Source organism: Tyto alba, unplaced genomic scaffold (assembly GCF_018691265.1).
Source record: "Tyto alba isolate M040663 unplaced genomic scaffold, T.alba_DEE_v4.0 Super-Scaffold_46, whole genome shotgun sequence".
NCBI classification, from domain to species: Eukaryota; Metazoa; Chordata; class Aves; order Strigiformes; family Tytonidae; genus Tyto; species Tyto alba.
This window is the reverse complement of record NW_024881322.1, coordinates 12,209,577-12,231,718: the sequence shown is the minus strand read 5'-3', so window position 1 is coordinate 12,231,718 and position 22,142 is coordinate 12,209,577. Positions and strand designations below refer to the sequence as shown.

Here is a 22,142-nt window from a genome sequence, read left to right as displayed (position 1 = left end):
AACAAGCTTCACCAGAGTTTGAGCTGTACTCAATTTATTGCAAAATTTTAATTCTGGATTTTTTTTTTTATATTTATTTATAATCACACTTTCAAAATGAATCTGCTTTTCAAATATCTAAGACAACTGCAGACAAATTTTGGCAGAGGCCTAGAGCAGTACTGAGTCTGCTAGAGGAAGGACTATTGCTCAGCTACAATTCAAATTTAAGCAGAAAGTTGTGCTTAACAGCGTTGGAGAAAAATTTGCACTGTCACAGGGCTGAACGACTTTTCCCAAGCCATCATCTACTTGGAAAACCTAGCTTTTCAAATAAAACAAACAAACAAAAAAATCACTCTAAAGTCCAGGAACTGGATTCTAATTTCACCCCCGCAAATGCATCAGTATCAATGAGGTCATTCTTTCCAGTATTTACAGCACAGTTCAGGAGATCAAAAACAGCCTTACAAATCCAAACAAGCCCTTCTAGAAAACCTCCGCTTTACCCAAATCCCCCATGTTTTGAGAGCAATTCACATCTGTAGGGTTATGTTTCACAGCTGCTATAGTGTTTTCATGGGTCAGCCCTAGCCTGTGAACCTCAATCTTCCCATATCTACCAGTCAGGATCAGAATCAGACCATTTCTAGCATTTTGAAGGGGCTGAAGTGATTTTTTGATGGAACAAGACAAGACAGAATGGAACAGAAAAATCTCACATGCATTGCAGGAAGAAAAAGAAACACACTAAATAAAAATCCTTTCAAGGGCCGAGTTGGGTATGATATAGAGGTTGAACCCACCAAAAGCTGACAGATTAGGAGATGAGCTGGCCTCACAGCCTGTAAAACGCACACACGCACACGGAGGATTTTTCAGTGCTGTCTTCCATTGGGTTTTATTTCTTTCTGTATGGACTCCTATCCCACCAAGACAGTTTAAAAAAAGAATTCCAGAAAGAGACTCCTAATTTCCCTTTGAGCTGGGGTTTAAATTCACCTTCCCCAAAATAACTTTTTTCATATTCTTGGTTCCTATGCAAGATTGCAAACTTTATAGCCATGATATTTGAAAAACACTGAATTTAATATTACATAGGGAGCCCCTTTCTTCTACGATAGACTGTGGTCTTCTTTTTATGACTGCTGAAGTAAATACCTGCTTTTTGGGCTGCAGGTATGATTCATTTATACTACCCTCAGAAGAATAAAAGCTTTTTTTTTTTTTTTATGGTTATGGCAAAAACTAGAGAGTGTATATTATTTCTTAGTCAACATTTTAGTATTAAACATTAAGTCTTCTCTCTTTTGTTACCTATGGGACTCATCTATTGATTTAAGATTCAAATAAAAGTCACTGGGTGGAACAAAGTAACAGAAGGACTGTGGCAAAATGTATCAGTTTACTGAATTACTACACCTCCAAACACCCTGCTTTTTAATTAACTTTTCCTGAAGTTGCTGTGCTGCTATTTATTAGAATGTATTCTCTCCTCTGTCCATTTGTCAGGCATGAGATTAGGAGCTGGCAACACTTCCCCTGTTCCCTTTGCTGTACTGTAGGCAGGATAAGAGAAGCTGTAACGGGTTAGTCTAATGGTAAAATTCAGCCCTACTTCAAGCTAGAGAACAATAATATGGATCAACCAGACCTCGACAAACCTTAAAACTAGTTGAGTCATTCGTACCCACAGAGTAGCTCACCCAAACTAAGAACCCCCAGGCCAGCCAGGAGCGCTGCCGCCTCCAGCACGTACCCGGCACCCGCTCGCGAACCAGTGAGACCTCCTTCATCCTTCTAGGAATCATGGCAGCCGCAGGAAAAGTGAAATTCAGGCCTAAGAGGCCTACAGAGCAGTTTCCTGACACGGTTCTCTGAAATATCATCCCTGTCTATGCTCATTAGGAAAGCCAAACAAGAAACAGGGTGGCAGCATCTGTATTTAAGTATGGTTGAAGGTAGCTCGGTTCTGCTCCCAGGGTGAACAGGGCTTCAGTTTAAACCTAGACCCTCAGGGGGACTGAAACCAAGACCAAACACAGCCTGAGTGCCTCTCTCAGCTCCGGAAACAAATTAGCATATTCATATTTTCCACTTGCAAACTGACTAATTTACACATTTCCTAACAAAGTGGTGCTTTCTGAGGGGCTTTTTAACCTCTAGTATCTGCTGCCAGTTAAAATATTTGGGGACAAAGCCCACTGTGTAGAGTGGGCCTCTGGAATTGAAGGGAGCTCTCTGTTTTCCTGTTTATGATGGCCATGTAAATTAAAATGAAGCAGATCAGGATACTGTCACTGCCAGAACCAGCTGTTCTGTTAATGACATTTTTCGGCTAAGGAAGCCTAAAAATGTCATAGAGCACATACAGATAAAACAGGGAAACAGGTAACTGAGCGGTGGCACTCTCATACTTGCCAGATCATCTTCAGTCACCAAGGCTCCATGTTTTCCCATTGAAAACAGTTGCTGCTTCACCATTTACTTCAAGAACAAATCTGGATTTTACACGAATGTTTGCATTGGGACCTCTTCTCTGTCAATAGAATGCATGGTACTATGCAGAGGAAGCTGAGGATATGCCCTAAGTGCTGAAATATTGCTCCAGATCTTCAGCAAAACCATGAAGTTTCCAAAGATGCTGATTTACATGTGTTTCTATCTTCTTTCCCCATCAGATTTTTTTAGACCAATTCTACACTGACAGGTCTGAGCAGGAGAGTCCAAAAAATGAGTTCAAAGTGAAGCATCCCATTTGAGTCGCAGTTCAGAGATTGCCGCTGTTTGCAATGTCACCTTCAGCGGCATGAGGAAGTACTACACTGAGAATGAAGAAATTTATTACATATTTAGCAATTTAACATTATAATCCCAGCTACTGAGAAGAAGGTTAGAGTCCATTTTCTCCCCTCTCCTTCTGGAGAGAATGCAGATGCCAGTGATGCTGGTACTACTGTAATAGCTAGAAACCAAGGTTTTATTTTTCTGCATAAAAGCAACCAGAATCAAACTGAAAATATCTCCAAGCTGGATCTTCATCTGCTGTAAACTAGCACATCTCTTCTGAAACTACCAAAACTCTTTGGATATATGCCTCTGCATTCTTTAATGCCGTCAGACGTGACACCTAATCCTAGTGTTAAAAGCACTGAAAAAACAGTGCTTTCTCTCTTCTTGAGAAATCGGGAGATAACTGAAGCCACTTCATGGAGCTTTAAGAGTCCTAATTAGGAGTTGGGAGTTCACAATCCCACAGCTAGGAGTCCAAGTGCAAAAACAAGAACACCCCAACACAGCCACCGCTGCTCATACCTCCCTAAAGAAACGGCCAGCTTGAAAAGCAACCAGGCAGTTGTATTTTGAAATCAGGTCTCCAAGCTCTGCTGCTAACAGTGGCCTGTAATGGGCTCCACCTAATCCTAACTGGTAAATTTTTCAGAGCAGAAGGTCTCGAGTTTAACAGGGTGAGTTATTAGGAGTGGTAGGAAAGTGGAGGGCAGACTCATGTAACTCCTGTGTACCCAGTGTCCAAGCCCAGAGCTGAATAAGGCAAGTCTGAATAAAAGACTGCCTTCTGGACAGGATCCATGGGGCAAGGATGACAGAACAGAGCAAGAACTCAAGACCCGTTTTTCTGGCAGCAGCAGCTATTGAGAGCCATGAGCAAACGCCCAACACCTCCTTAAGAAACAGAGCTTTTTGCAGGCTGAGCTTGCCACGGTGCGCAGCGGCGGCCAGCAGCCCACCCGCCAGCAGCCAGGGAGTGAGAGCGCGCCCGTGCTTGTGGGGACGGGGGGTATGGGGTGGTGGGGGGCACGCCTGGGAGGCAGGCAACCCTCCGGCAGCCCATCGGAGATAATCCCCAAAGGGATGTGGAGCTGCTCCAGTCCGATTCATTTTACGGGTGCCGATGGAACTCAGAAGCAGGTCTGTTTCTGGGAGGGCCCTGCTGCAGGGAAAGTCGGTGCACTCCTTCCCAGGGAAGACAGGAGTGAGCTCCTACAAGGAGAAATCTGGAGCAAACCTCTCCCTGACATTCTGGCACAACATAAGGAAAAAAAGGGCAAAATTGTCAGTTCTCAACTTTCAAGATGTTCCCCAGAGTTTCATATGCCTCTAATGATACCTTTGTGCAGGAAACAGCTTATTCAGAAACCTTGCCTGAAAGTTTATTAATAATAGACCAGTAAAAGATTATTTTTTAAGCTGTATTTAAGCCTAAATTAATATTTAACAGGTCATGTATATAAGACAACGTTTATTTCATAGATCCCTGATTTGAGTCACCCAAGTATTTTGCCACAGATGACTTACTGGCCATTGAGGTAATTTATCACTCTACCTTAACCCTGAGAAAACACTGTAGGTCCAGTGACTTGATTCTTTTATCATTTTCTGCACAGAATCATTAAGCCGTGAATATATCTATGTCAAGTAAAAACACTTCAGTAATCTTATTGCATTCGTATTTTAGCTCATTCTTAAAAAGTAAAAGCAAAAGAAATCTGCATATGGCCTAAGAACCATTGCCTCATACTGCTGTGCACAACCAGGCTGTCCCGACCAGGAAACCACGTCTTGGAGAGATACATAAGGCAAAGGAGAAGGAAATCCTTCCACGTCACTCCACAGGCAAATTCAATATCTTGTCTGGCACTCTCAGCTCCAGATCTTCAGCAAAAGGTAGAAGAGATCAGAGCTTGATGTATAATATCTTGTCTGGCTCACAGCAACATATGACTCATACGACAGACACATGGCTTCAGCCTCACACAAACCTGCCCTTTGCACGCTGGCCAAAAGACCTCCCTATTCCTTGAGAATACACACTCCATGCCCAGACCTCCAACGGCCAACCATCCTGAGGGACAGAACAGTACCAGGCTCACAGCAAAAAAGCCACCAGCAGACTTGTTTAAGCAGAACACACACTATATTAGGGGAGTCTGAAAAGAGCCTCAGCTTAACCAGCCCTTTGCAGCCTTTGGGTTTCAATTCCCTTCAAACCAATCAGGCTGAGATGGGGTGAAAATTAAAAAAAGCTCCCTTCCCCACACCCTGGAACAGCCAGGTATTGCAAGAAGTGATGTATATTGGTTTGTCCTCTGAGTCACCACAAGTAAACACACCAGCTGGCACTGGGGGTGGGAAGACGGGATGGAAGGTACCAGAGATGCACGGGTGAAGTCCTACCAAGGAGATGTCCAACCCAACGCTGAGCACCTGAGACCGTTTAAATCATCACAGTCCTCCTCACTTAAGAAGCGGTGTCAGGATCTAATTACTCACTGGGTACCTGCCTGCTGCAGACTACAACTCCCCGGGCAGTTTCAGCCAGCAGCGTGCTCGCTCTCACTACCCGTCTAACACCGCTCCGGTAGCACCGTTGTATCTACGTGTTGTACAACTCCCGTGTGGTACAGCTGCCGGTGTACCAGGGGTGGGGGAGAGAGGAGACTCCTCAAGTAGTATTTCATCTCTCCAGGACGAAGCATCTTATATAAGAGTTAATCAAGATGGCTGTGCACATCCATCGTTCTTCTTACACATATAGGCATGCATAAAAACGGACAAGAAAAACCATGAAACATGATGACAAACCTCAGTTTGCAACCAGTCCGTGTGTCTGTGTATGTATGTGCTAAAAGCCTCCATAAAATGGCTGGGAATGGAAAATCTTCTACAGTCTTTAATTAGAGCAGAACACATTTCAGTTTTTGTCTTGTGATCAAGAATTCTACAGAAAAATCTATCTCCTCTTCAGGCAAAGGAATCTTCAAACTCAGAAGGAGAAAGGATGTGTTTGTTACATTCATGCACACTGCCAACAGAGAGGGCTATACTGAAAAACAGCCCAGGGTTTAGTTATTACATATCTGGAATAAATCTTACAGTTTTGCCAAATTTCCAAAAGGTAGAAGAGACCAGAGCTTGATGTATAATACACAGACATGGCCTCATACCAACAGCAGGAGAGATCCTGAACTACAACGCTGCTGAAGAATTATCTATGAACTTCAGGTGGAATTCTAATCAGCATGCTCCTAAACTCCATATTAGACAGAAATTCAAGGACTCCTAACACTACAGAGCATGGCACAGACTAGAAAATAAGAAGGTTTGTTTTGTGTGGCTGTTCTATTTGGAAGGCTTACAAGACAGCTGTCATCTACTTTGATTAAGTTCCTTCACAAAACAGGCTTCCTGGAGTGATGCCTTGAAAGAAATACATATTCATGCACGTCTCTTAGACTGCTTGGAGTCCTACAGAAGTTTTGGATATGCTTTACAAAATATGCCATCGCTGCTCACACAAAATAACACTCAAAGAGCCACTTAAGTTTAACTTGGACCTGTTTGTTTTCAGTTATTAGCCTACTCTTTCTACATTTTCTTGCTTCTGCTGTTTCCCAGCATCCTTGCTCCCCCCTTCTTTCCCCCCTTTCCCTTGAGGGCTGAAATTTTAATAACTCTAACATGTGAGGCTGAAGAAAAAAAAAAAAAAACAACAAAAAACCAAAAACAAAACCAAGCAGTTCTGAACATAGAGAGGGATGCAGTTTAACATGGTAATACTCCTCTTTCCCTTGGCAAAAAACGGATGGGCAAATAAATGCTTTGCCGCCAGTAATGTAACTTATTGCTGGTAGACAGTATTTTGCATACTGAGAATCTGAAGACGATGACAGACATTGACTCTAAATAAGCTACGCAAACTCTACAGCCTATAAACTTTTACTTTTCTGCAGTGCCAAGTTCTTATTTAAGCACAGGTACTTTTTTTTCCTATCCAGGAGGCAGTGTCCTATCATTTCACAGTGAGTCAGGCTTAATGTATAAATTAATAAGTATAATTCAATCTGTGGAACATGAATTTGCTGCCATTACAAATGCTGTTAGAAATGTTTTCCAATTGTGCCTTCTCTGCCTATTTTGTCCTTATTAACCATGTCAGTGCCAGAAATGGTGTACAATTACAGGGGGAAAATTGTTCTGTATCTTGCATTTAAGGGTAAGATTACTGAAAACAGAGGATCCAATTAAGTACCATTCAGGCTATAACAAAACTTTTCTCCTATAGCAGCCGAAGTAATTAGCACCACAGTAACTTCTTGTATCTTACAATGCCTTATTAATGACATTTCTACATTCCCACTGGAAAATGTTTGTTCAATGTAACAAGCAGTTCAATTTAAGGAAGCAAATGCATCTTTCACTAAGATTAAGTCACTGTATTTATGGAGAACAGGTGTGGAAACTCCTGGGAGATTTTAAAGGTACCAGCAAGAAAGGAAAAAGAAAGTGCTACAATAATTTTGACAATGGGAGGAAACAGGAGAAGGATATGAAAAAAAAAAAGAAGTACTACTTACAAGCCTCGGAGACGAAGCCAGATTTTCTCTATTTGCTCTGGCTGTAGGTATTTCAGAGAGTTGCTCTCAAATTCTTCGATTTCCTTAGTCGGTGACTCCATAGCTGCAGGTTACCGCTTCGGTTAAAGCTCGGCGAGGACGGATGCTGCCCCCCACACACACGCTCCACCTTTAACACTGCCCGGGAGCGGCCAACATTTTTGGCAGCCACTTCTCCCCCCTCCCCGCAAGCGGGGCCGTGTGGGCAGCCCACAAGTGCTCAGGTGGACACGGGGGGCAGCTGTGCCAGCGTGCCACCATCCTCGGGCTGACCGAGGGGATTAGAGGCTCATCTCCAGATTGCAAACCCGCACGCGGATTTTTTTTTTTTTTTTTTTTTCTTTCCCCCCCTTATTTTGTTTTTGTTGGTTGGTTGGGTTTTTACAATAAGCCAAGGATACAATCAGTGATACCAGCTGAGGGATCTTTATCAAGGGAGGAGGGGAGGAAAATCCCTTGCTGCCAACTGAGCTGGCTGCACGGGTCCCAGGGCTGCCCGCCGCCACACGAGTGGCAGCCCACGGTCCCTCCAGGCTGCTCCCCAGCGGGTCAGCCTCGCTCTCCCCGCCCCGGCATTATCTTCCCCCCACACACACTTACCAGCAGCGCTGCCGACAGGCTCAAAACCTGACAACTGAGGAAAAAGTCGTCTGTCAGCATAGCCCAGGCACGGCTTCTCTCTCTGCCTCCCTCTCTCGCACACAAACACAGGCGCGCGAGGGAGAACAGGCTATTGGAGAAAGGCTGGCTCTGATTAAAAACCCAACCAAGCCAAACCACTTAAAAAAAAAAAAAAAAAAAAAAACAAACAAAAAAAAAACAGAAGGAAGGGTAAATTACAGAAAGTGAGCGACTCACTCCTGGCACACAGCCATCTGCTTCATTGCAGTCAGCCTGCTTTCCTGAGAGAGTGACGCGCAGCACGGGTGGTAAGGCTTCAACTGGGGCAAAACCCACTTTTAAAATAAATAAATCAGTAAAGCACCATTGCTTAAAGCCCCCTCAAAAGACAGCAGGGGAAGTCCATACACTGAAGAGACATCAAGCCCAACACATTAGTCACGGATATATCGATGCCTTTCAACAAGAACCACAAACAATACATTAAAGGACAATATATTATTCGTAATGCTTGAGGCTTGAAACAGGACCTATGGCTCAAACTCAGGAACCCAGTTCTGCAAAAGGATGCCTGCCTCTGGGTGCCCTGGGGCAACCCTGTGCTGACCCCAGACACAGCAGGGACCAAGATACGGAGCATCCTTCCCTACGCCTGCGGGGTCCCTGCCCTGGGCAGGAGGAAGGACAGGGATTTCCTTCATTGCACCGACCCAGTCAATCCTCTCTCAAACTCTGCCAAGATCCCCTGCATGGGGATCTTTAGTTAAGGTTATTGATGTGGTGCTTTCAGCCGAAGCCACATGAGCAGAGGGGAAATAACTGTCAAAACGCTGTCCGAGCCTTAACGCGTTTTGTCACGTATTGCAAAAGTTGCCTCTTGAAAAGCAGAGCCTGCAACAGAGAAGTTCACCATGTGAGGGAAGACAGGCTCTGGTGAAAACATGCTCACTGGTGATGACTTCCAAACCCAGTTGTGCAAGTCCACACACCATGACGGAGTCGCTTGTGGAAATGTGAAGAATACATTAATTAGCCTAATCAAGAAAGCTGCTGTTTAAAGGACTTAAATCGGTTCTTAGTCATGTAATTTGACTACTTCAAAATCCAGCCAGGCAAAGTAAAAACAGACCACCCTGCCTGCACAGAGATTCTCCTACCCTACGGGAAAAAAAATAAATTGCACATTTATACATCTACACCAAATCAGTCTGGTTTCTGCCTTGGAATCTTTTCTGTGTGCAAGAGGCCATATAACTGGGCTCAGGCTCTGAAACTGCGCTGCTGATTTTCTGCAACAATTTACCAATTCGCTCTCTCATTTCTGCATATTCCAGAGTGCTTTTCGTACACAGGAGGACTAGAAGCCTTACATCCATTAAGGCAAAAGGCAGTCTTCACCAGTACAGGGGGGGAAGGGAAAGAGTTTAAAAAAGCTTTGAGGTAAAACCACAAATCTTTAAACTTTTCTTCCAAAGCAGAAAAAGTGCCAGGGTTCATTTTAATTCTAGCGAAATTAGACACGGCTCCATAAAAATTTGTATCGTATTGACAGAAAGAGAGCATCTTATACTGAATTAAAGCTTACTTTATTAGAATTTTACCAACTTTGTGGCACTTCTGACCTTGTCAATAAGACAACCCAGTCTTACTGCTCCGTCAGTAAGACCCAGAAGCTCAGCCACAAGTTTCATAGGTGACAGATGATCATTTCCCTACTCTTTACTTTAGTGTCTCCACCTGAGAACCAGCAGAGTGTTACCACCTACCTATGGGAAGGATGGCGAGTTCCACTGGTGAGGAGGAGACTGTAAGAGGAAGGTTTTATCATCCTTCATTATTTCTGCATCATTTTTCCTACATGCATAAAACATGCATTTGGTATTAGACTTTCCAAACACAACCCTCACCATTTAAGGAAACCCTTTGTAGCTTTTCGTATTCATTCAAATAAAGCCAGAGATGCAGAGATTTCGATTTTGCTGTAGGAGATAAAGCTCCCTCACCCTTAGCTCCTATGGGTTTTAAAGATTTAAAAAAAACATCTCATCCAAAAACCAGAGGCAGGTATTCAACTCCATGGACACATGGCCTACCACAGTTACATAAAACACCTGGCAGAACAAAAATCCCCATTTACACTTCATTTTTTTTCCTGCATACCTCTTTCAATTCTATTGCCAGATGCACAGAACTGCATTTTTCCCATTCAGATTTAGTCAGGAGCATTTTCCATGAAGTTTCATTTATTACCAGGAATCATTATTGGAACAGAGATGTATTACCAACATGTCACAACCCATACACTTTTCAAATAACATTTTCCCTTGAAACGATAAATGTATCAGCTCCAGCTCAGGAGCAAAATATAAGTCCACAATAACCTGATGCTGGTGAAACCTGTATGCCTGTACCTTACCCTTATATTATCTATTTAACCAGTGACTTGCTCTTTTCCTCAGAAATAATCACCCAGTCGAGATTAGCAGAACCTGGGTACTTTTCACCTTCACCAGGTTATTTTTTACTATGCAAATTATGCGTTTAAAAAATCAGATAATGCCAGAAAGAATACATGCATAATGACAGAAGAGAAAACTTTATGCAGGAAAGCAAAAAAACTTCTTTTCAGCTGATACCTAAAAACAAATAGAGAGGGATGAGACTAAGAATTAAAGGAAAGTTACTATGGACTAAAGAAATCTCAGAAAGATTATGGACTAGTGTCGTAATTATGAAGACAGACACACAGGGAAGAGATGTTGGGCAGGCAAAGGTGGAGGGGAGAAAAAAGAGAATGATGAGATTCTGTGCCAGCCTAGGACACCTCCACAGATTTGAAGAACTAAACTAATATTGAGTGGATCCTGTTAAAAAGGTGAGAACTTAGGTATCCTCCTGGCCTTGAGTGGTGAACGGCCTTTTGTTTCATTGTATTTTGAACTCCAAGAGCCTTTGAGATCACAAGCTACTGAATACAAGGACTGTGCATGCTGATTACTAATTGTAAAAACAAAACTGGGAAAGCTGAGAGAGAGGGCAAATTAGATTAATGCAGACAAAAATGCCACTGCACTCAAGTGTTGAAGAAACTGAGGCTGCACTGATATGATGTCACAGCAATTATATTTATAGGAACTATGGGATCATGGTGTTTGCAGGAAACAAGGTGATATGCAAAACGTGAACTGGGAGAAGGAAGAGCATTGACAAGAGTGACACCAGCGTTGGAGCCTGTGGAAGCAAATGGAAAGTCTAAAGGCAGCCACAGAGGAATTGGGAACGTGTCTGAGGTTGCCGCTTCTGCCAAAGGCAAACATTTTTACAGTCGTGATGCTTAGCTGAAGGAAGTTGAGACAAAGACACCAGTTTATCGGCTCAGTACTGACAAGACAGTTGCTGAAGACACAAGGTGGCTTCCTGTCCCCTTGGATTTAGTGTTGTGACACACTTTGGGGCCAGTGTAGGAGAGAGGTCCCTAATAAGATCCCACACAGCAGCACCACTGTGGTACAATCTCTCCCCTTCAGCCCCCATTACCTCTCCATTTGGTTTTACATAGAACATGACTAGAAAAAAGTCATTTGGGACTTCCTGGAAATAAAGTTTCCTTCCTCCTTTAACAAAATGTTAGGGTACAGTAACCCTTTTTTTCCCCTCCCATGATAACAGAAACTCCAATAATTAATTAGAGGCCAGGAGGAACTCCCAGCAGCTGAAGCAGCATGAGGATCCTACCTGCTACCTTGGGTCTGTTGCACCACAGACACTTAGCTCCTCAGGCAGTCGGGTCACTTGTGCCCTGGAGAAGGTCACCGCTTCCTTGTGATGACATTTAACCACACGCCTGCAGTGCTAGGTCCAGGGAGGGTCTCTGAAGTACCTGATGTTGATGTTCAGAAAGCTGGCTGTTTATTGAATGTTATCCTCCCCACTGCTAGGTGCTAAAACATATCAGCCATCATTCCATGCAGTTTAAATCCTTTCCTAGGAGCAGTTCCTAAGGAGTTACCTGGGTGTAGCGCTGCTGCAATTCATAACTATCTTCAGCTCCCTGCGAATGAGTGAGATCCTCAAATATAACCAGCAAGCAGCTGAGTCAAGTTGGGACACATTCAAGGAAAAGAGACAAGTTATGAGGGGTAAAAGCATGAATAATTCCCCAGATGGTCCACTTTCCTCTTGTGTATTATAAAGGACAACCCAGCCTGTTTGCTCTGGGAATATCTTTTGAATGATACAAAGAACTGTGCAAGCAGCTGCAGTAAGCAGTTTTCCAACAAGAGTGAAGATGCCCATACCAGCCTGGGGCACGGTGTCTGCTTATGCTCCTTCTGCAGCAACACTGGAAAACAACATTATTCTTCACTGCCTGTACTACTTCCCACCACACTGGTGCCCACCGTGGAACAGCTACTGTGTTGCACATGTCACTGCCTTTCGGTTACAAAACACCCTGTCTGTCTTTCCACCCATTTGATTTTAAGGCACAGAGGGAGTAACAGGGGAAAAATAGGAATGCAGGGTATTGGTATCACTATGTTTGAGCTCAGGTTTGGTATCCCCTTGCTTGTTTAAAACCTGTCAGTCTGATTTTGTGATAGGTGACAGCAAGATAGCAAACACCAGGACAGTGGCTGCTTCTGTAAAATGTTATGAACTTGTCCCATAAGTATCTGCCATGAATACATATAATCTCACTTGCTCTGTCCTTAAACTGATGGCTCACCTCACGGTGAGCAAGAGTAGCTTCCAAAAGGATGAAGTTTCTAAGCTGAGCAAGCAGCATGGCTTCAGCTCTGGCACTTGTGTTGCTGCAGAGAGGCAGACGGCAAGTCAAGCTCCGAAAGGCAGGAATGGCAACCAGCTGGTTCACTCCAGTTAAGGTGCTTGACTACCACGACCATCGCAGGACAGACACAGCAGTAAGCCACCTCCTGAGGGATTCAGCCCTGTCTCCAAAGGAAAGAAGAGCTCAGGTGAGCGAGAGCCCACCCGCCTGCCGGAGACCTCCGTTGCGCCGGCGAAGGCCGGGGCAGGCAGGGCTGTGTGCTGTTACCCCGCACAGGAGGGCTCCTTCCTGAGCCTGGGAAGCAGCTTTCTTGCCTCCTCCACTCGCCTGTGGGAGAGGAGCCAGGACACCTGATTCACACCGCTTTTGCACGCTCCCTTCCTAAGGCACTAGGTCGGCTCTGTCAGTGACAGCAAAGGACAAAGAGCAACGCAGAGGTCCCAGGCAGGCCAAACCAGCCCTACACTGGCCTCCTCCTCTATCGCAGCACAAAAATTTGGGCAAACAGGGGCTTCGCCCTCGTTACCTCCCCTTCCTCAGTCCAGGACCATACTTGTATTCATGCTAAAAGCCTCTTGATTGAGCCCTGTGCGGGAAGGATCTTAATTACAGGTACTCCTCCTTCCTTGCTAAGCGCACCATTCTGCAGGACTGATGACACAGGAGGATGCTGACAACACACCGCAAAGAGGTGTTCAAAGGCAGATGAGGAGGGTAGGGTCCACAATTTGCCTCCATGAAGGCAGGCATCACTGCAAAACAGGCAAAATAGCCAGGTGTGCAGGAGTAGGTCTGCCTTTCTCAGAGAGGTGGTACAGGTATTTCATACACAAGACCAAGGCAGAATGCTCAGGGCACCTCTGACATACCACGAGGGTTAAACACTCCAACAACAACTTTCCTTAAAAGCACCTACAGTTCCTTTCTTTTATTTTTTAAGCAAAGACTAGAAAAAGAGTGAGAAAGTTCTGAGTCCTCTTTGCAGCCTTCACCAGAACTAAGTGGGTATAGCAATAACATTTAAAAGGCCCACTGAAATGCATCCAAAAATGCTTCCAAGGCGGCAGCCTTTCCAACAGAAACAGTACTTCGGTAAGCATGAGCAAACTGGAGCAATAATTTCAAACAGCATGATTTCTGAAGTCTTTGCTGGACTGCAGCAAAAATAGATCAGCTACCCTGGGCTGAAGGGGTAGCACAAGGCACAGAAAGCGTGCTGAAACATTGCCTATTGCTATTCCTACATATTGCCTGTGTGAACATGCGTTTTCTCCTATCAATTAATCTGATTTGACAGAATGAAAGCTTCAAGCGTTATAACAAGTTCTATAATTAGTACAACTACAATGTATTCATATGTCTGTCCATGCATAAATAATCCAGAATATATTTTATTCCCTTACCATTAATGCCTCCAACCAAAACTGCAGCAGAGTATTTGTGTTTGCTTTCAGTATTGCACGTCTGAGTCTGGATCTCTGAACTTCAGTTATGGCAAACACTGCAACAAGTCTGACAGTAGCATACTCCAAAATATTATGTTAATATATATTCAAACAGTTTGTAAAACAGTGACATTTCTGCTAATTCTGCTAATGCCAAAGCAAGCTGGGCAGATTTTGGTCAGTCTTTAACCTAGCGGGAAAAAACGTTTCTTGCTCATTTTCAGTTAAGAACAATTTTTTGTTTGTTTGTTTGCTTGGGGGGGACTTAGAAAGAGGGAGAGGGGATCACCTCTATCACTGAATTGCATTTGTCCTATTTATTCTTTATATTGAAATATAAGAGAGTGATTGGGAAATATTTAGACATTGTTTTAAAAAATGTGAACAAGTGAGCTGCAATAAGAACTACAGCACTCTCTCCTGAGCAAAATGTAACTTCAGACTGTTGAACTCTCCGAAAGATAACCACTGTGCTAAGTATATGAAGAGTTAATAAAAATCATGAGACTCAGAAAGCTAATAAATCAGACAATTCATCTAATAGCATAATTAACTCTGTCACACTTCACTATAAAATAGATGGTAGTGAACAGACTTATTTGTACCTGATTCAGCTTTTGGCTGCTGAAAAAGAATTAGTAGTCACCTAAATATTAAGCATTTTTGACGGCAAGAAACTGTCACCAAAGCATAGATGCCTCTGTCCCATTTAGTCAAGAACATTATAAGGTCCTAAACCTAGTGAAACTGCTCTAAAGAGTTATAATTCAATCTTACATTATTCCAGTGTGAGCAAGCAATGTATCTGTTAGCATCTGGAGCTATACTAGTATGAATTAATTATGTTGGTTTCAGATTTTTGTCACAATTCCACTTTCTAGTTTAATGAAACTAGATCAAGTACTTCTCAATCTTAGTTTGCAAATGAATTTAATCTCTTTTTTCCTGCCTAAAAGTAGATTTTAGGGCTTGATGGTAATTGAGTCACACCATAGCTTCGGAGCCATTACTACTACCATAAATGAGGGTTGGAAGACAAGGCTGCAAGGGTTAAAGATAGCCAAGGAGTAGCAATCTAAGGGACTGCTAAGTGCCTTTAATTACAAGCAATCACCCAGTTCCCTCAGGGCTGGGGAACTGTGATTTCTGCTGCATCCAGTAATTACAGATAGTTTTAGCTTTTCTGTCCGGAAGGAGCACAGATGCAGCTGACCCAGGGAATGCTGCACTTTCAAAAATTTCAAAAACAGTGAACTAGCTATGTAGATACAAAGTTAATATATTAAGACCATTGCTGCATTCCCTGCATCCTAACGTGTTCAGACTCAGACTGCCACCAGGACTAGGCATACTGTGAGGAAGTTCAAGCAGGAGTTTTAGGGGAAGGGAAATTCTAGCTATTCATCTAAGAAAATAACCAAAAAAAAATTTACAGAAGTGACAGTAAAATCATCAGCACAAAAAAATGCAACTGATGAAGTCGGTGGAAGAGGTGCTGTTCATTTAAACTTTTCTTAAGTCAAGTGAATCAAGCTGACAGTTTTGATTAAAAGCTCTGGTGACTGGCAAGAAATTTTCTGTCAAATACTATCAACTAATATTGCCACCAAAACAAGTGCATACCTCTTTTGAGGTCTGTCCTTTTTGACCTAGAGTTGCTCAGTTTCTGTGAAGACAGATTTAAGAAAACTTGCAGAAACATTCTTCAACTTGAGAGGCTTACCAAAACAAGAAAATTTCCGTGCTGATGACACTTGAAGTTATTACTTAAACCATGGCACTGCAATAGCTCCATAAAAATCCCTATTGTGCTCACTATGAGCACTGCAACTTTGACAAAAGCACTGCCACTCTTGAAGGGCATTTTAAAAAGTCTGTTTGTCTTTAATGACCTCCAAAGCACTAGAAAGCCTTAAAACCTATGTTACTATACATGACAGTTTAGGAAGAAGGCATGAGAGAGGAGTGATGGTTAAGGGGAGAGGGGCTTCATAAAACACATGAAAATGCTTGAGGAGAGCTTGAAAACTGAGCTATGAAAGGTCTTGGCAAAAGAAGTGAGATGTGAGTAGTAGTCCAAGCAATCAATTACTTAAAAGAAATATCTAATTAGAGGATTAAATAAGAACAAGCTTTCCAGTCTTTTCATCGGCAAACATCCAATGAGGTCAAAGTAAATGATTTTGAGGACCTGAAGCCTCTATAGAACTTTCTCACAGAGTTTCTTGCTCCAGGTCATCCTTCACATCTTCAGATGCAAAAGGATTGAATGAATACTCAAGTTTATTCAAAACAAGAACAAAGTTGTCTCAAAGGGTTTTTTAATCACTACCTAAATGTCTGACAGGTGGAAGTGGGAGGTTTTTCACTTGTCTGTGCCTCACACACAAAGTACATTTCATTACATGGGCCAATGCTGCCCCCTGTACCATGAAAGTGCTACACCTGATCCTATATTCAATATATACAAATTACAAAGAGTGAAGACAGAAATTACTGTGCATCATATATTATCCCTTGTGGAGTTAGAAAAAACAAATCTATGACTATCATGGAATATCTGCGAACATATCACTGAATTTTATTGACTTAAAAGAGTATGGAAGTCATTTATAAACCAGATCTCCACTTTTTCCACCTTTCGGGGGGGGGGGGGGTGGGGGGGTGTTGGGTTAAAATCTGCCCAGCTGCTGTACAGAGGGAAGATTATCCAGTTGCTTTTTTGGACTACTACTGCTTTTTGTTGCCAGGGAGCTCAAGCACTATTCTCTCCCTTCTCCTCACCCGCTGTCTCCGGGGGGAGATGTGTAGCCACTTCTGATCTCTCCACTTGCCTTTGCCGGCAGAAATAGCCAAGTCAGGGCTATTTAACTAACCAACTCTCTCAGACTGCAGTCCAAGAGACAAATGTCAGCTTTGGGACCTCATGTAGATCCCTTTCCACCCCCAAACTCCCAATTTAATTAATATTTCCCTTATTTTTCCATGGATAACATGCATTGGACATGGGTGGAAGCAAAATGCAAAACCATTCTGCTCTGAAACAGGGAGCCCAGAATATCATCATCATCATAGAAATGTCCGCCTGGTAGCATACAGGAACCTTTTGCTGAAGTGATTCACAAAGTAGAAACTCTTTAGTCTGATCTCAGCAGTTTGCCAGGCATCAGACCTTAGAGGAAAGAACAATTAAAGAAAAGGGAGACAGAATAAAAAGCAACATCTATTTATCACATTGGATCATGGCTGATTAACCTGGTCTCTTTCTTCCTGAATCCATTTCCTGTGATCATGCAAATGTGGTAGATCTAACATATTTGGAGTTTACAAAGGCCTCAGCTTCAATGTTTTGAGAAAACGGGCACTGAAACAGAGAATTGCAATGTGAGCAGGGACATGACTAAAAGCAAGATGAGGATGTGGGGTAAATTAGCCTTCACAGGACTCTCCACGGCCACAGCTGGCCTGTCTTCCCTCCTTGTCCTTGCTCATGCAAACCCCAAGGGATTGTCTGCTTCAACAGAGCAAAAGGAAGGCTAAAAAGGATTGCAATTATTCTCTGCAGTTATCAGAGGTAAACACCAGAAAAAAAAAAAAAAAAAACAACAAACCTTTAAAGGAACAATCTTGCCGCAAGAGCAAATGGAAATAAACTGGCCCTGAATACAACTTGGAAGCTGGAAGATTTCTAACCACCAGAGCACTGAGCCTCAGGAAAAGCTTCCCAACTGGTGCAGCACAAATGAAAAATCTCACCTCACTTATCTGGAGATTAAGCCATCTTATGCATGGGTTATACACAGCACAGCAGGCTAGACCCAGTGACTTGTGCCATGCAGATGTCCCTGCTTCTGCAGGGAGGGGTCTTGGGCTGACACCCACAGGGGATGACAACCAGCTCAGGCCAACCCACTCTCCAGAGAGGAAAAAAAAATGTAACAGGGGTTTCCTCTGGGAGGAGGAGAGGCAATAAATTAGAATATTGTTATTCAGTACAAGTCGCTCTCTACTTCACAGGAGAGGCCACTCCAAAGGTCCAAAAGGTGGCTCCTCAAAGACCACCCTTTCCTCAGCTCCAACTCCTGAGCTCCCTTGAGCAGCTTAAGGGCTTTGGGGCTTCCTCCTCTCTCATAAGTCATCTTCTGATAGACAGAGGAAAGGCCTGCCCTCAAAACATGAAGTACTTTTTCCCTGTGATAAAAATAAGAGTTTTGTGAGCCTGCAGGTAGGTTTAGGCACTTCACTGCAATGACATGCTCCCCATCCTCTGTAGCTGTGATTAGCCTTTCCGCCACAACTGATTAACAACATTACTGAGCCAGTAATATTTATTATAAACACAAAAATTACAGAAAAAACGTGATGGCAAGAAATCGCGTGTGTGTAGATATATAGATATATATATATATGTCACTGTGTGGACTCCTGAGACTTCCCAAATAAAGAAGTTCACCACACCAGGGAAACAGCACTGCAAAATGGTTTGTCACAAGGAAGGCTTGAGGTGGCCCCCTTCCCTAGGCAGGTAACTGGCATCTACACCTCAGGATGGACAGGGCAGAAGGTTCAAAGGCAGCTCATGCCCTCCCTCCTGCTGATGTGAAACTAAATCCTCCTCGTCTGCTGGAAGAGGGGAGGATGGCAGCCATTCTGGTAGGATGCACTAAGAGATTTTATCGTCACCGCCAGCACGTATTCGGAGAGATGACATAGGGTTGGTACTGCTGTTCCCTCTTTTCATTATCATGTTGTACAGAGAAGTCTCCTAAAACAGCCCAACTAACATAGATATTGCAAAGAACCTGAATACATACAAAACCCTGACCGTTGCAAATTATAATCACAAGAAAGAAGAAAACTTTCTTGTTAGCAACCGATTTAGTCTCCCTTTTGCCTTTTGTTTACCACCCTCTCAAAGCTGCGCTCCACATTCTGAAAAGAAACCCACCAGTTTGAAGATCAAATACTTGCACTGCTACACTTTCAACAGATGCTTTAAAGAGTGCAGTATTTTAGCTAAAAATCATAGTGTTCTTCCTGCATCTACAAGGACTGTATTTCAGACTGACTTTCCAAAGCACTGCTAGAAGATCACAAAGAGTTTACAAGCTACACTTCGCCCTTAGCATTCACCCCTGCCTTGTGGCATTTCACATAACACTAAAAGTTATCAATAGCTAAAAATCTGCTCAGTGATACTTCAAGATAAATGGTGCACTGGAAGAACAAGTTAATTCCTGCAATCCTCATTTAAATCAGATCCATTGATCAGACTTCAGCAACATCTTGCTCACACATTTCCCTATTTCCACTGCACATTACTGCAGCCTTGGCCACCAGTTGCTGGGTTTAAGAATAAATTGAAGCACTGAAAACATAGAAAACAGCAGTGCAGAAGGTCAGGGAAACGATTGCCATAACGGTTCCCATTTGACTGGGTGCCTGGGAAGGATGAGGGAGCAAGCCATTCCCAAAGGAATCACCATCACTAGTCTCCCTCTCATGGCTTGTTGGTAAAGTTTTGATTTGGCAAATGGTACTGCCCAGACTCCTTCCTTACAGGCCTGGGCTCAACCATTTCTGCTCACTTTCAGTGTTTGTGTCACTCTTCACCTGTATGTCAAAAGCAGTAATAAATATGTAGAAACCTCTCAGCCAAATCCGATTCAAGAACCTCCAGAACAGCAACTATGAATGTCCTCTCCAGATGTCTCAGCTTCACCTTCATCACATTGGTCTACCACATGAAAATCAGTGTGCTTCCACATATTGATGAAGACTTATGTCAGCCATGTAGCAGAAACGGGTGAACTTATATAAAGAGAAAAAACTGGCAGGACATGTTTTGAAGGTCTCTCGAGTACAATCACTACATCTTTGGTATGACATGATTTTGGAACTTTCCACAAGTGGCTTGTGAAATTATTTATCTAGGTCACACCTAAGAGAAACTTAAAACAGTGTATTGTACATGCCACAGTCTTAAAAAAAAAAAAAAAATTACCCTGGAGAGGCATTTTAATAATAAAGACTACAAATAAATCACTGTGTAATCAAGAAGCTATTACACTATTGTCCTTTAGGAACAGATCTGTCTTTGACAGAGCAGTGGGTTGTATGCCCTTCCTTCAGATAAATACAATGCAGCATCATAACTACATCTTAATACGACTGGCACAGACCAAAGAAGTACTTACTAGCTCCATTCATGCCTTACTGTGTTTCCTTCTCACTTGCTACCTTGATTTTTAACAGATATGCTTAGCAGCAATCAGTCCACTCGTCAGTAAATATTTGATTTATATATATGAAGCATATGCCACCGTACTAACTCAGCCCTGAGCACTTCCTAAAAGGATTATTGCTTTTGGATTCCCATGGCTTTAAATGTTTAACGAGTCTCAAATTATATTTTTTCTATATGTCAGTTGTGACCATCTGCACAGAAGCTAAAATTATATCTGTGTGCATGCATATGTGTGTGTGTTTGAGTACATGCATGAGACTAGACACAAGGATGATAAGGTAAAAAAAGGCAAGCACTAAAAGTTTAAAAAGAGCCAGAATAAAGAGTGCAGAGACAGCCCTAAGGAACTCTGTTACAGGCCAACAATTTGAGAAAACTTATAGTTATGTGAATATGCTCATTTCCATACTGCACCTTACACACCTTGCACAGCACACTGGGGTCTTTCCCTACGGACTCTTCAGGGGTATTAATCTCTTTTCATATTAGACCGCTCAGATTAGCAACCAGAGCAGACAAGGTTTATAGTGATACAAGGCCTGGAAATAGAGTCTTACAATAAATATTTCTTTTAATTTCCACACATTCACTCAGACACACATGATATTGATATCAGGAAGGAGGGAAGTAGGAAATCGCATTTCTTTCTCATGCAGCATCCCATTTTCATTATTGTTTCCTCTATTGTTTCCTCTTCTGTCTCCAGTACCCCTTTGAAGCATTATTATTCTCCTGTATTTTGGTCAAATGGTCTTTGTGTTGATATTTTTTAGCTAATTCTATGTTCTGAACAGGGTACTGAGAGCATATTACACACAGACTCTGCAAATACTACATTTTAATGATAAGTGATAAATATGCTGCCATAGGGAACTGTCACCCCTGAGTATATAAGTGTGATTTGAGGCCTGTTGTGCCAATGAAACAGTGCTTCGATTTGGCTGTCTGTAATGCACCTACTATAAAAACACAAAATATTAATGAACCTCCTTGTGGATCTTGGCAGAAACTGTATTCAGCATAATTTTATGCTGCATGAAATCTCGGTATATATGTAAGTGTTGAACAAATTCCGTGCGGTATTTAAAACTTTAATTCACAATTAAATTGCCCTAATCTGCTCAAAGCCCAATGAATGTATTGCAAACCCATGAAACAGCTCAGACATGAAGTTGGTAACAGTTGTGTCACTCATTTCAAAGCAGTACTTTCTCCAGTGACTCTTTCATGGCACTGATTTATAGCTATCCAAAGGCTCCTAGGAGTCCTTTCTTGTCTATGTATTTGGCCAGAAAGAAGAGGAAATTCCATCTCTTCACCAGCTCTGGCTTCATTCTAGCAGCTCCACACTCCATTATAATATGTCCTGAAATGTTTGCAGCAAAAGAGTCTGAGCAATTCTAACCCACGCGACCTGACAAATTGTGACTCATGCTTTTAATCAGAGCCAAGAAACAACATTTTGCTGCAACATTTCATCTTGCAAGTGTGCTAAGAGGAACAGAGGAAGGAGAAGGCTGTTTCTGCTTTCAACTGGAAATAGGTTATATAAGCTCACAGAGAACTAATTGTCTACAAATAATTATTAGAATTGATGGCATCTACTGTTCTGATCATTCTGAGATGAGTGTCTAAGTAAACTGTAG

General features: G+C 42.6%; 1 protein-coding gene across 5 annotated transcripts in view; it reads right to left on the bottom strand.

The window, feature by feature from the left end:
• Window positions 1-22,142, bottom strand: part of PDE1C (phosphodiesterase 1C) — a 304,380-nt gene that overhangs the window by 194,906 nt on the left and 87,332 nt on the right. The window contains exons 1-2 of one of the 5 annotated variants that reach the window (XM_032997372.2): window positions 7,995-8,102; window positions 7,356-7,458 (exon numbers count right to left, since the gene is read on the bottom strand). The exons of 3 other annotated variants lie outside the window; for them this stretch is intronic. In XM_032997372.2, the coding sequence (XP_032853263.1) occupies window positions 7,356-7,456 (101 nt within the window). In that variant the 5' untranslated portion in view covers window positions 7,457-7,458; window positions 7,995-8,102. Of the gene's footprint in view, window positions 1-7,355; window positions 7,879-7,994; window positions 8,103-22,142 lie in introns of those variants that run through there. One more of the 5 variants, XM_032997373.2, reaches the window with a different exon arrangement.